This window comes from Penaeus japonicus, unplaced genomic scaffold (genome assembly GCF_977035675.1).
Source record: "Penaeus japonicus unplaced genomic scaffold, GWHDUDI00000001_assembly GWHDUDI00000039, whole genome shotgun sequence".
NCBI lineage: Eukaryota > Metazoa > Arthropoda > Malacostraca > Decapoda > Penaeidae > Penaeus > Penaeus japonicus.
The window spans coordinates 6614503-6629672 of NW_028234441.1; the positions used below are offsets into that span (position 1 = coordinate 6614503).

A 15170-nucleotide genomic window follows, 5' to 3' on the forward strand; every position below is an offset into this window, starting at 1 on the left:
AAATATCTATCAATCTAAATTATATCAACTATATATATATCTATAAATATATATATATATATATATATATATTATATAATATTATATATGGCATATAATGTAAAAAAAAATATTTATATTTTTATTATATAATATCTAAATATATATATATATATATACTAATATTATACCTAATAAAATATCTATGTATACTCATATTATGTATATTATATATATATATATAATATGTTAAATAAATATAAAATTAAAATATATATATCTCAATAAAATTATATATATAACATATCATAACAATAAATAGAAACACATATATATTTATACATATAATATTATAAATAATAAATATCATAAATATAAATATATTATCTATATATATCTATATATCTAACTATTATAAGCAGATTATCTGTATAAATTGTATATCTAGCTTATCTATATATATATCAGATATTTTAAATAGAGAGAGAGGAGTATAGAGATATAAATAAGCAAAAACTAAACAATAAGTTATATAATATCTTATAATCTATACTATATATCTAAAAATATATATAATATCCTACTCATAATATATCATAATATATATATATTCTATATTCTATCTATATATATGTTATTTATATACATAAATATATATAAATAATATATATATATATAAATATATCTATATGTAAATATAATTAAATAAATATATTTATACAACATAATCTCTCAATATGTATATAATCTATAATAATTTATATACTAATATATCTATATTTAAATAAAATTATATGTTATATCTATAAAAATACTATCTAAATATATATATATTTATAAATCAAAACATAAATCTATATATTTATTATTTTATAAACATACATATATATATAAATATATATATATATATATTATATGATATATATATTATATATATAAGTAATTATCTATACATACATACATATATATATATTGTATATATATACCATATATAATCTATATTATATAAAAGTATAATAAATATATATAAATTATTCATATGTACATAAATTTCTTACCTAAATATATACAATATATCTTAATATATAAAAAATATCTATATAAATTTATACTCATAAATATATCTAATATATATATATATATATATATTATATATATATATACATATATATATATAAAAAATATATATATATATATTTCTATATATATATAAACTCTTAAATATATATATATATATAAATATGCGCATAAATATTTAATTAAAATATAACTCTATATTATTTTATATATAAAATATATATATATATATATATATATATATATAAATATCTATATAAAAAAATATTGTTATATAAATATATAGTATCTATATATCTATTATCTAAATAAAATATCTTATATCTATATATTATATATAATATAAATATATAAATATGTATATATCTGACTATATAAAAATATATATATATTTAAATATATATATAAATAATTATAAAAATATAATATATATATTATATAAATAAATATAACTTACTGTATAATATGAATATTATATTTATAATATTATATATATAAATATATAAATATAATAAATATATAACTATCAATATACATCATATATATGTCATATATATATCTATCTAAATATATATATATATATGTATAATTTATATATATATATATATATAGATATATAGATAGATATAATATATAAATTTAAATATATATATTCATGTATATAAATATATAAAATGTATACTATATATATTATAAAATATATATATAATTATTATTAAATATATATAAATTTTATATGTAATATAAATTAATAATATATATATAAATATATATAATATATATATAAATTATATAACAGATATATCTATATAAATCTATATATAAATATATATAAACATTAAATTATTATAATAAATATAAATATATATATATATAGATTATATCTATATAATATATATATATTATATAATCTATATATATGAAGGCAAATATATTATCTAAATTTCTTATCAAAATATATTTATTTTATCTAATATTGTATTATAAATAAATATAAAAATATATATTATATTAATATCTAATAATATTTATTTCTTAATCTATCTATCTGTTATTTTATATATCTCTATATATATCTATCATTTATTAATTTATTATAATATTTACATATATAATAATTTATAATTATATATATATATTATCTTTATATATAATTTACTATATATATATATATATTTAAATAAAGTATATGAAAAAAAAAAAAAAAAAAAAAATATATATATATATATAATATAAAAATATATATATTATATATAATATTTCTTTCTTATATTCTGATTATATTATATTTATAATATTAATATCTATAAATATAAATTTATTATTTATTATATTATTTACAAGATATCATAAAATATAAATATATAATTAATATATATAAAAAATATATATATTTACTAATTTTATCTATAATATATATATATATATATATTATATATATATATTATATTTATATAATTTTATATATATCTAATTAAATGTCTTATGTAAAAAAAAAAAAAAAAAAAAAAAAAATATATATATATACTATTATATGTAGATATATCTATATATATATATTATATAAATATATGTATATAGTAGAAAAGAGATAGAGATATATATATGCAAACATATATGTATATGTATTTATAATATATGTATATGAATTTATATTATATGTATTTAATATACATATATTTATATATCATATATTTATACATGACTAGTTCTATATACCTATAAATAATAAATAACAAAAAAAAAAAAAAAAAATATATCTTTATATATATATATATTTATATAGATATATGTGTGTATGTGAATGTGTGTGTGTGGTGTGGTTGTGTGTGTTGTGTGTGAGTAGTGTGTTGCTTGTGTGTGAGTGAGTGTGTGTAATCACACACAGACATACATATTTATAATTACTAAGACTATATATATATTATATGAATACATATCTATAATGATATAAATATATGTTATATATAATATATATTATATATATATAAATATATATATATATATATTCTATATATATACATATATTACGATATATTATTTACATATATATATTATATATTATATATATATATATAATATATAATATTAATTATAATATATACATAATAATATTAATTGATATATATATATAATATATATTATATTAATATAATATATATAGTAAAATATTATATATATAATATATATATTTGTATATATTTATATACATAATATTTATATATTTTATATGTATTATATATTATATTATATATATATATTATATATATATATATATGTATTTATTATTATTTATTGAATTTATTATATATAATTTATATTTTTTACATATTTATATATTATATCTATAATATTATATATATAATATTTATATACAGAAATATCTATTAAATATATAAATATATATATAATTTAAATTATATATCATTTATATAATAAAAATATATTATATATATATATATATATATATAATAAATCTATAATATATATATATTTATCTACATTAATATATATATATATATATATATATAATTCTAATTATATCTATATTTTATACATAAATCTTTATATATATATTAATATAGATATATATATATAAAAAATTTATATAAAACTATCTTATATATAAATGTATATATAACTATATTTTATATTTATATCATAATTATATATATTACTTAATATATAAATATATATATATATATATCTACAAAAATATATATTCTATCATGTATATATATATATATTTATATTTATATACATCATATATTATATTCTGTTATATTATATATATATAATTATAAATTTATATACATATATTATATGTATATATCTATCTATATATATAATAATGTAAATATTAAAATATTATATATATATATTTTATATATACAATAAATAGATATATATATATTATATATTTATTTATAATAATATATACCTATATATATTTAAATATATTATATCTATAAATATATAATATATTATCTTTAGATATTAATAAAAAAAAAAATATATTATTATATTTATATAATAATATATATATATATATTATATTCATATTATATATATATATATTATATATATATATAATATTAATATTTCGTATATCTTTATATATACATATATATATAGTATATATATATATATATATATTAATATATATATATAAATATAAATTATATATATATTATATAAATATATTATTTTATGTACATAAATATATATAATCTATTATAAATATATATATATATATTCTAATATATATATTTAAATATATATCTATATATATATATCTAAATATAAATATAAATATTTATTACATATAAATATATTTATTTATTTATATAACTATATATATATATTATTTATACATCCTATATATATCTATATTATACATATGTATATATCTATATATATCTATATAATATATATATATATATATATATATATATGATTATAATATATATAATATAATTTTATATCATATTATATATATATATATATATATATATTTATATATATATATACATGTCTGTGAATAATATATTAGGAATGCTCACATTAATGTATAAACATATATATTTGCGCATATAAATGTCTAAATACAACACTCAGACAAACACACACCACACACCATAAAAATATATTTATTAGTATATATATATCTATATATATATATATATATACATATATAGTAATATATATATATATTATATTACTATATATTAATATATATAAGCTATATACATATAAATACATATATCTCTAATATATATATAATATTTATATTTTATATATATATATCTATATATATAATTTATATTTTACATCTATATACAAATATATATCTATATATAATATATATAATATATCTATATTATACATTATATACATAATATACATATATATATAAAAATATATATCTATTTATTTTATATAAAATACATATATATAATGTGTGTTTTGTGTGTGTTTGATGTGTATATAGGTATCTATATTTATTATATTATATATATATATATATATATATATTATATAATATATTTAGATATGTATATAGATAATATATATATTATATATATATATATATTTTATATATATATATCATAGTATATATAAATATTTATTATATATATTTATATATATTATATATATATTATATATAAATATATATCATCTGGGATATAATAATATATATATATATATAATATATTATATATTATTTATATATATAAATATATACATATATATCTACAAACACAGACACAATAAATTCTATTATATGTTTATATATTCTATATATATATATATATATATATAGATATAAATATATATATATATATATATAACAGATGTATTGTATATATCGTGTGTGAATGTATGTATTTGTGTGTGTCTGTGTGTGTGTTATATTATCCACATGTATATAATATATAAATATATTATAATATATATATATATATATATTATATATATATATGTATATTTATATATATTGTATATATATATATAGATATATATATTATATATATATATTATATATTACATCATACATACGTATATGTAATATAAATATGTATGTATATGTAAACTTTTATATAATATATATATATATATTTATAATATATATAATGCACATATATATATATATATTTATATAAAATATACTATATAATGCATATTTATACTATATATGTATTAAACAATGTTATGTATAAATATACATATTTTATGTATATATAAATATAATTATATGGATAAATATATATATATATATATATATATATAAGATTATATTATATATATGCATGTATTATGTATATACTAGATATTTAATATATATATATATTTTTATATATATATATATAAATTATATATATATGCATACACACAAACACAACAACATGTATATATATATATATATATTATATATTATATATATATATATATATATATATATTATAAATATATCTATATATATTAACATCTTGTTGTATCTCTCTTCTTCTCTCTCTCTCTTTCTCTCTGCTCTCTTCTCTCTCTCTCTTCATCTATATATATATATATATATATATATATTATATAAATATATATATATATATATATGTTTATGTATATATATAGTATATTTCTATGTGATAATATATGTATATCTATTAGTATATATATGTATTTATATATATAAGTATATTGTATCTATATATTAATTTATATGTGCATTATAAGTATATTTATATATATTATATAAATAAAATATTTATATATTATATTATATATCTATACATATATTGCGCATTATATATATATATATATATATATATATATAAATATGTATATAAGTATATGTATATGTATATATATATTATATTTATATGTGCATATATATATTATTATATATATATATATATATATATATATAGATATATATTTATATATATGCACATACACACACACACACACAACAAAACATATATCTATTTATAATATATATATTATATATATAGAAGATATATATTATTTATATATATATCATTTATACCAGCATATTAATTATGCGATATATATATATTGTATAATTTATATATATATATATATATATATATATATACTATAAAATTATATGTATATTTATACATTTATATATATATATATGGATATATATATATACATATACATATATGCGATATTATATATATATATATATATATATAATATATATATGTATATATATGTATATATATTATATATTTTATATATATATTTGTATAAATATATAATATACATATATGGCTATATATAATATAGTATTTAGACATATTAAATATATGCGCATATATATATATTTATCTATTATTATATAATATATATATATTAAACATAATTTATAAATATATGCAGCATAAAATATATATAAAATATATATTATATATCTATAATTATATATATATACATATATAATATATGCGCTTATATATATTATATATTATATATATATATATATTATATATATATTATATCTATATTATTATATAGCGCATATATGAATTATATAGTAGATATATTTCATATATATTAATTACAAAAATATATATGCGCATATATATATTTATATTATATATATCTATATTTATTAAATATATTATCATTTATACATATTGCGCATATATATATATATTTTATATATTTATATATATATATATATATATATATATTTGTAAATATACTATAATATTTCATATTTGCGTTTAGATATGTATATATACATATACATATTTTACATATAAGGTATATATATGTATATCAATATGTTTATATAAAATATATATGTATTATGAATATAATTTAATATATGGTATATTTGTATTTATATATATATATATATATATTATATTATATATATATATTCTCTTATGATATAAATATATAATTATTGCATATTATATTATATATATACATATATTAATACATATATAATTATATATGTAATAAGTATAAGTATAATTTAAACAATACATGTATATGTATATATATACATATTTATATATATATATATTATATATATATATTTATATATATATATATATATATGCATGTTATAAATTATATTTATATGTTATATATATATATATATATATATATATATATATATATAATTATATATACACCCAGAGGACGGAGACAGAGAGAGAGAGAGCGAGAGACACACATAGAATACATATATATATATATATATATATATATATATATATATATATATATATATTGACATATATACTGTTTTTATATATTTATATATATGTATATTTATATATTATATTGTCGGTTCGCAACAGAAAGTCTATGATGGTTTTCTAGTTTATTAATCAAGCACTGAATATATGTCGGTATGACGGGTTGTCGTGGTTTGTTCGCGTGGCGGCGTTGCGGCTCAAGTTCAGGAGTGTACTGTCGTTTTCTATGGATAAGGATAAGCCAGATTTGCGGAGAAGATGCTTGGCTGGGCTTGTATGCACTGAGGCGAGTCCGCCTGTGTCAGCATGTGCTGACTCGTGAGAGAATGTGCCAAGGAGTGTTGACTCGATCTGAGCTTGGTCCTTACCCAACGCAGTGCCCAGCTACGGTAGCAATCGCCAGGTGACAGTGGAAACTCACGAGGATGGACGGGAATCGATCTGCCGACCACGAGGATGTGAAGTCGACACGCTACCATTGAGCTACCAGACCCCCAGCCATATGGATCTCAATGGCAAGAAGTTCAACACCTCCACACTGCACAGGATCGGCAATCAAGGAGCAGGGGATAGTCGACTTCACGAGGGTAATCAAACCTCTGGTGCCTTCATTACAGGGCAACACAAAGGGATGATATCCCGAGAAGCGAACAGAGTTCCCCGATAGAGTCTCCTGGAGCATGACAATGTCAATGTTCTGAGATCGCACAATCGCGTGGAGAAGGGCATTCCTCCGGGAAAAGCTGTTGATATTCCACTGCAGTATGCTTAGATTAGGAGCCATAGTGCCAATCTGAGTGCCGCGAGATGTCGCTGTCTGCGTCGTCTAATGACGTCGACTTAATCGGTCACCGTAGTGTCGCGGTCCGCCCCAGTGGTGGGTAACGTCAGAACATTTACGGAGTCTGGACACTCCTTGGTTAGGTTCCTCACTGATTCGTGAATTTTCCTCACTGGACTCGTCCTGTCGTCAGGACAGGTCGAGCCATTAGAAGTGCTTGGTCTCCTGGGAGGTGGAGAACCCTTGGTCGCCTTGACCTTCACTCTGGATGGTCGTGGCTTCCTCACCCTTTGGGGTTTGGGTTCAGGCTCTGCCAGTGTGGTCTTGGCCGCGGGTTGGGTGGGGAGACAAGTCTCGCCCTGGGGGTTTGTGGGGAGAGGAGTCTCGCCCTGAGTTGGATTGGGTGTAGAGGCATTGGGCCTTACATCCCTTTCCTTCAGGGCAGCGACAGTCTGGGTCATTGCCGTCGCGGCGACCTTGACTGCCTTCTCCGTCTCTTCACTGGTTCTTCCCAATGCTATCGCAACTGCTGTGACAACTGCCGTCAGCAGGAGCGTCAAGTCATTTCTCTGTAAACAGAGTTTGACTCTCCGCTCTTGGGGTGGCCTTTGGTGTGTTCCCAGACCCCTTCCGGGTCTGTTTCCGTCTTGGAAGACCCACCAGGGCCGGAAACTCCTTTGTGTTGGAGGTGCTCGGTGGTGGTTTTGTTTGGGTGGTTCTTCCTTTTTCTTAGGAGGGTGGGGAGCCCTTACCCCTTTGTTCTGCCCCCAGACATAAGTGCCTGGAGGGGCAGGAACAAAGTCTGGTCGTTTTGCAATGACCTCTTGCCGCCGAAGAGCCTCTTCTTTCCTAACGGAACATCTGAGGCTCCAGGCGTGGTGCTTTTTGTGGCAGTTGGGACACTTAGTAGTAGTGTCCCGCTTGCCGTCTTTGTGTGCTTTGAGGCACACCTCCATGCTGTGTGCCTGACTACAGACACCACACTTCAGCTTTGCAGAGCAAGTGGCCTGGTGGTGTCCGTACTTCTGACACATGAAGCAATGGAGTGGGTCAGGGACATAGGGGTCTGTGAGTTGTTGTAGGAGCCCCAATTACCGAGGTTCAAGGACACAACTGGGGCTCACCTTTCAAGGTGACCAGAGGATGTCTTGCCTGGTTGGGTGCTTTCCCTTTGGAATAGACTAGGAGTGGAAGACTCCACACCGACTGTGGGATGGGGTGAAATGACCTCAAGGTCATACATCTGAGGGAAGCCAAGAAGTCAGGGCTGCCAGACTCACCTTCCACCCGTCCAGGAGCTTGTCAGTCTCCTGGAGGAAGGTGAGGGTGGACTGGTCCTTAGGGATGATTATCATGCCTTTATCTCTGGCAATTCTAATCGTCAGACCGCACTGTCTCTGGGTTTCCAGAGCCCGTACCATCTGATAAGCGTTGTCGAATCCCTCAGGCTTAGGGTCCTGTCTGGCTTCCAGTTTTGGTTTGACTAGTCTTCTGTACCGACGCCAGAGACTTGTCAGTGCCAAGGGCTGGTTTGGAGAGTCCAGCCCGAGGCTCTTGGGTAGGCTTTCTCTGAACCGATGCCAGAGCCTTTCCCAAATTTCGACTTTTGTCACCAAGGACCTTGAAAGGGTATTCCCAAGGTGACCAGGCCTTGGTCATGCTGTCGTTCCAGGTTTGTCAATCTGGGGGTCAGTCCAGGTTTTTTTTTTAGAGTAAGATGCCTATATGATGAGAGGCGTTTCAATTTTTCATATCCTCCCATGCCCTCCCACCCAGCCACGGAGTCCAACAAGGGGAAGCATGTGCACTGAAGACCAATGCTCAGAATCCACAGGGGTGTGTGGGAGGATATTATGCAACCCCTGCCTTGCATTGATGGCATTCGCAAATATCATGCGATTGCTGCAAGACAGGAGCTGCTTGGACCCCTAGCCTAGCTTCAAAAGAGACATAGCTGATTGACCTAATCAAGCTGAGATCAGTGCCCACTCGTCTTGCTGGAATAGAGGACCAAAGAGGTGTGAGTTGCCTAGCTGTAGGGCCGTCGTACTCATACACGACGCATCGCTCAACCTCCAGGACTACCTCGAGTCTTTCCCAGCCCAGGGGCAAAAACATGTGGCAGGTGTGTGCCCCCCTGGGGGGGAGGACCAGGGTGGGGTGTGATCCCACCTACACCCTTAGAACAGTCACCAAGGGGAACGCTTAAGACTGTCCCTTCATCGGAGAATCGAACCGCTAGAAGCCACCTCAACCGGGAGGGAGAGACTGGCCAATTCTAGAACGGGCTCTTCCGATGAAGGACTTCAAGCCCCCGCGCCACGACAAGGCGGTTCCTTATTGCGGTGGTGCGTCGGGATGCGATTGCTGTCTGCTACACAGCTCCCTACCGAGTGAAGGCAGCGGGGCTTGCCGAGCAGAGTACGATAGTCACCTATTTGGCTTTCCAGATATATATCTGAAAGAAAATAAACCTGGCCCAGTATGGGAGTCCCTTGTATGATGTGTATGATACTATATATGTGTCCACAGTACATATACTCCACATTTAAACCCCATAACTTCCCCAGCACCCACCCTCAAGTAATACTTTTTCCCCCCAGTTTGTAGGGGAATAAAAAAAAAAAGGGGGTTGTTGGGGGGTGGTACTTACAGGGAGAAAGCATCGTGGACCCTGCTGGGTTTTAGAGAGTGGCATGCTCTATGTAAGCGGATTTTACTCTGTCGATGGAGATGGTGGACGGTCCGTGTGGTGTGTCGATAGTGAGGGTCTTGTCGGTGTGTACAATGACCTTGAAAGGACCATCATACTTTTGGTTCAGGGGCAGCTTTGTCTCATTCCTCAGCAATACGTGAGAGCAGTCCTGTAAGTCTCGTGGCACGTAGATGCTGCTGTTATGCGTTGCTCTGGGAGGTCTTGCTTGTGCAGTCTCCATGTGGGTCCTCAACTCTGACGAAAGCTCTGGGGTCGTCCGAACCCTGCGGTGGCGTGACGAAATCCGCTAGCAGGGAGAGACTCGTGCCGTAGACCAGTTCGGCTGCTGTGCACTCCAAGTCTTGCTTGAAAGAAGTCCTCCTGATGGTTATAGGAGAGCGAGTTTGGAAGTGGTCGTAGGGCACAGCCTATTCCCTAATGGTTCTAGTGAGAAGGGTTTTCCGCTGGCAGTGGAGGCGCTTTACCATCCCATTCGCTTGCGGGTGGTACGCGGTAGTGCAGATGCGACGAGAACCGAGAGTGCAGGTGAGGCGATTGAAAAGGCCAGACTCGAACTGGGGGCCTCTGTCAGTTGTGATGGTGTCGGGGGCTCCAAAACAACATACTCATGTAGAGATGAAAGCTTTTGCCACCGAATCTGCTGTTATGTCCCTCAGTGGCACTGCCTCCGGCCACCTGGTGAAGCGGTCTATCATCGTGAGGACGTAAGGGAATGACTGATCCGTCGGGAGTGGTCCCACGATGTCCAGGTGGATGTGCTGGAAGCATCTGCTGGGGAGAGGGAAAGTAGCAGCAGGTGATCTTGTGTGGTGTGTTACTTTTGATCGCTGGCATTGCAGGCAGGTAAACATGGGCTCTCCATTTTTTACCCTTCGATTATGCCTGACGTCGGAAAAGTTAATGCCAGGCCACAACGACCTTGCTGGTGATGAGACTATGGCAATGGCATTAGGTTCCGCGGTGGCTGAGGGAAAGCGTTGAAGAATTTCTTCTTTCTGAGGGATGTGGGATTATGGCCGTGGGGTGGGCTCGTGTATCACACTTCGACTTATGAATGTTAGCTGGCGTGGGGGAGGGGCTGGGTCTGAAGGAGGAGGGCGGACGAGGACGGGAATCGGGCGGAGCCTAGGTGTGTGAGCGGTTGTCCTTGCGGGTGCTCTGTGTGTAGTCGATCAGAGGTTAAAAAAATTTCTCCTGCCCAGGTGGTGTTTGTGACCACTATCCGGGAGAGCGTCATCCGCGAGCTTGGGTTCTCAGCGAACGGAAGCATAGCCTTGATTATGGCGAATGTTGGAGTGTGCGCCTAATGTTGTGTGAAATCTAGGTGTGACTCGCAAACCCTCAGGCTTAGTAGCCTTGTGGCGCCTGGCGCCCTAGATCTTAACGTGGTAAATGAGGGGCTTATGGGTCCCGGTGACGATATGGAAGCTGCCGACCTTTTCCTCCACTCGGATATGCTTTATGGCAGATATGCAGCTAAAGCTCCCTACCGAAATGCCGATCACTTCTACGTTCTCTCGGTTGTAAGTATCTTATGAGAAGGATCCAAGGGGGCAGTCTTGTACGTTTGACGGGCTGCGCTGCGGACGGCACCCCGAGCCGTGTCCAAGCGTCGACGATGACACTGTAGGGATCAGTCCTCTAGGCGTGGGTGGATGAGGGAGGAGGCTGTGGCCGGGGTGGCCCTGCAGTTTTCGAATGCCACGATAGTTGGGTCGGTCCATTCGATGCCCCTCTGGCACTGTCCTTTCCTTGTCGGTGTTAGTACGGTGTTAGCGGTGGAGTAACTGTGAAGGGGCTAGTTACATAATTATAAGCGGATTCTCGAGCACGTCCATCATGGAGGTCATGAGGTCTGAGGGAAGGCGTTGTATAAGTTAGCAGTATTGTTCCTCTGGGGATGATATGCCTCTTGATTGGAACACCATTTCGACCTGTATAAACCAGGCTTTGAGGTCATTCATGTTGCACTCTGGAAGAGGTAAGAGGGCTTGTAGTGCTGGGATAGTACTGTGTGTGATGGGAGGTGTCATGGTGTATGGGGGAGAATGTGTGAAAAAGCGAGGGAGGGAGGGAATGAGGTGAGGTCACACTGTGCGGAGAAGAGGTTTCTACATTCACACTGATAGTTTTTGTCACTGTATCACTGCTTTTATTTCACATTACACTGTACTTCACTACATTAGTTGCACTGTATATCACTACCTTTGTTTCACTATCTTCGAGTTACCATTTGTTGGTTCGTAACAGAAAGGCCATGATGGTTTTCTTGTTTATCAATTAAGCACTGAATATATGTTGGTATGGTGGGTTGTCGTGGAGGTTTCGTGTGGCGGTATTAGGTCAGGAGTTTACTGCCGTTTTCTTGTGATCTCCTGTCTTTTAAGCCCGGGCGTCGTGTTTACTCTCGCGACCTGCTGTTTGATCTGTGTTCTCATTGGCTGGTGGTGTTCCCTAATTGACCAATGCGGTGGTGCAACGGGATGCGATCACCGTCTGCTACAATATATATATATATTTATATATATATATTTATATATATATACATATATATACATTCATATATATATATATATATAAGTTTATTTTTTGATATATAATTTATTTGATATTATTATTTATATATTTATTGTTATTATATATTTATTAATATATTGATATATATATATTATAGTTATATATTTTTTTATATATAATATTTATATATATATTTATGATAGATATTTTTATAATATATAATTTTTTATATATATATTTTATATACTATATTAAATATTTATATATTGATTATAGTTATTTATATATATATATATTTATATGGTTATATATATTATATGTATATATTTATATATATATTTATATATATTATATTATATAAATTTTATATATATCTTATATATATTATTTTATTTATATATTTAAATTTTACTTATACATATATTTATATAATAATTTTTTTAATATTTATTTATATACATATATTTATATATCAATTATACTGATTATAGTATCAATTTTATATTTAGAGTTATAGATATTTATATATTATATTATAATTTTATTTATATATATATTTTAGTTAATATATTAATATTTTTTTTTGATATATATTATATATTATATATTTTTATATATATTATTTTTTATATTATATATATTTAATGTAATTATAATATGAGGTTATATATAGTATATAATATCTTTTGCATTATCATATTTTTATTTATGAAGCTATATATATTTATATGAGATTTATATTATTTAATATATAGTATATTTAATATGATATAACATTTATATTCTATATAATAATATATATTTTCATATATATTATATATATATTTTTATATATATTGATATATATAGTATTCATTTATATATATATATATATACTATTCATAGATATATATTAATATATATTATTTATATATTGTAGATATTTATATATATAATATTCATATAATTTTTTTTAATATTTATCTATAAGTTATTATAATCTTTTTTCAGTATATTATTTATATTTTATGGTAATAATATTTATTGATATTTGATTTTATATATATATATACATATTTCATATATATATGATTATAGATATTTAAGTAATATATTCTATATATTATTTATAATAATATATATACATATAGTATATTGTAATATATATATTTATAAATAAAATTTATATATAGTACATATTTACATATATATATATTTATGTATATTCATATTTATTTGTATATAGATTTAATCCAGATATAATTTATTTATTATGTATTGTATGTATGTATGTTTGTATATATATATATATATATATTATATATTTTTATATTGATAGTTATAGTTATATTTGTTTGTATCACGACACACTCATTTATTATATAAT

General features: G+C 26.1%; 1 protein-coding gene across 1 annotated transcript; it reads right to left on the reverse strand.

Moving 5' to 3' along the window:
• Positions 1 to 11466: 11466 nt before the first annotated feature.
• Positions 11467 to 12138, reverse strand: LOC147466960 (uncharacterized). Its single transcript, XM_086533525.1, has 3 exons — positions 11920 to 12138; positions 11752 to 11876; positions 11467 to 11647 (listed from the first exon to the last, which is right to left on the reverse strand). The coding sequence occupies exons 1-3, from the start codon at positions 12136 to 12138 to the stop codon at positions 11467 to 11469; spliced, it is 525 nt and encodes a 174-aa protein (XP_086389651.1).
• Positions 12139 to 15170: the final 3032 nt, after the last annotated feature.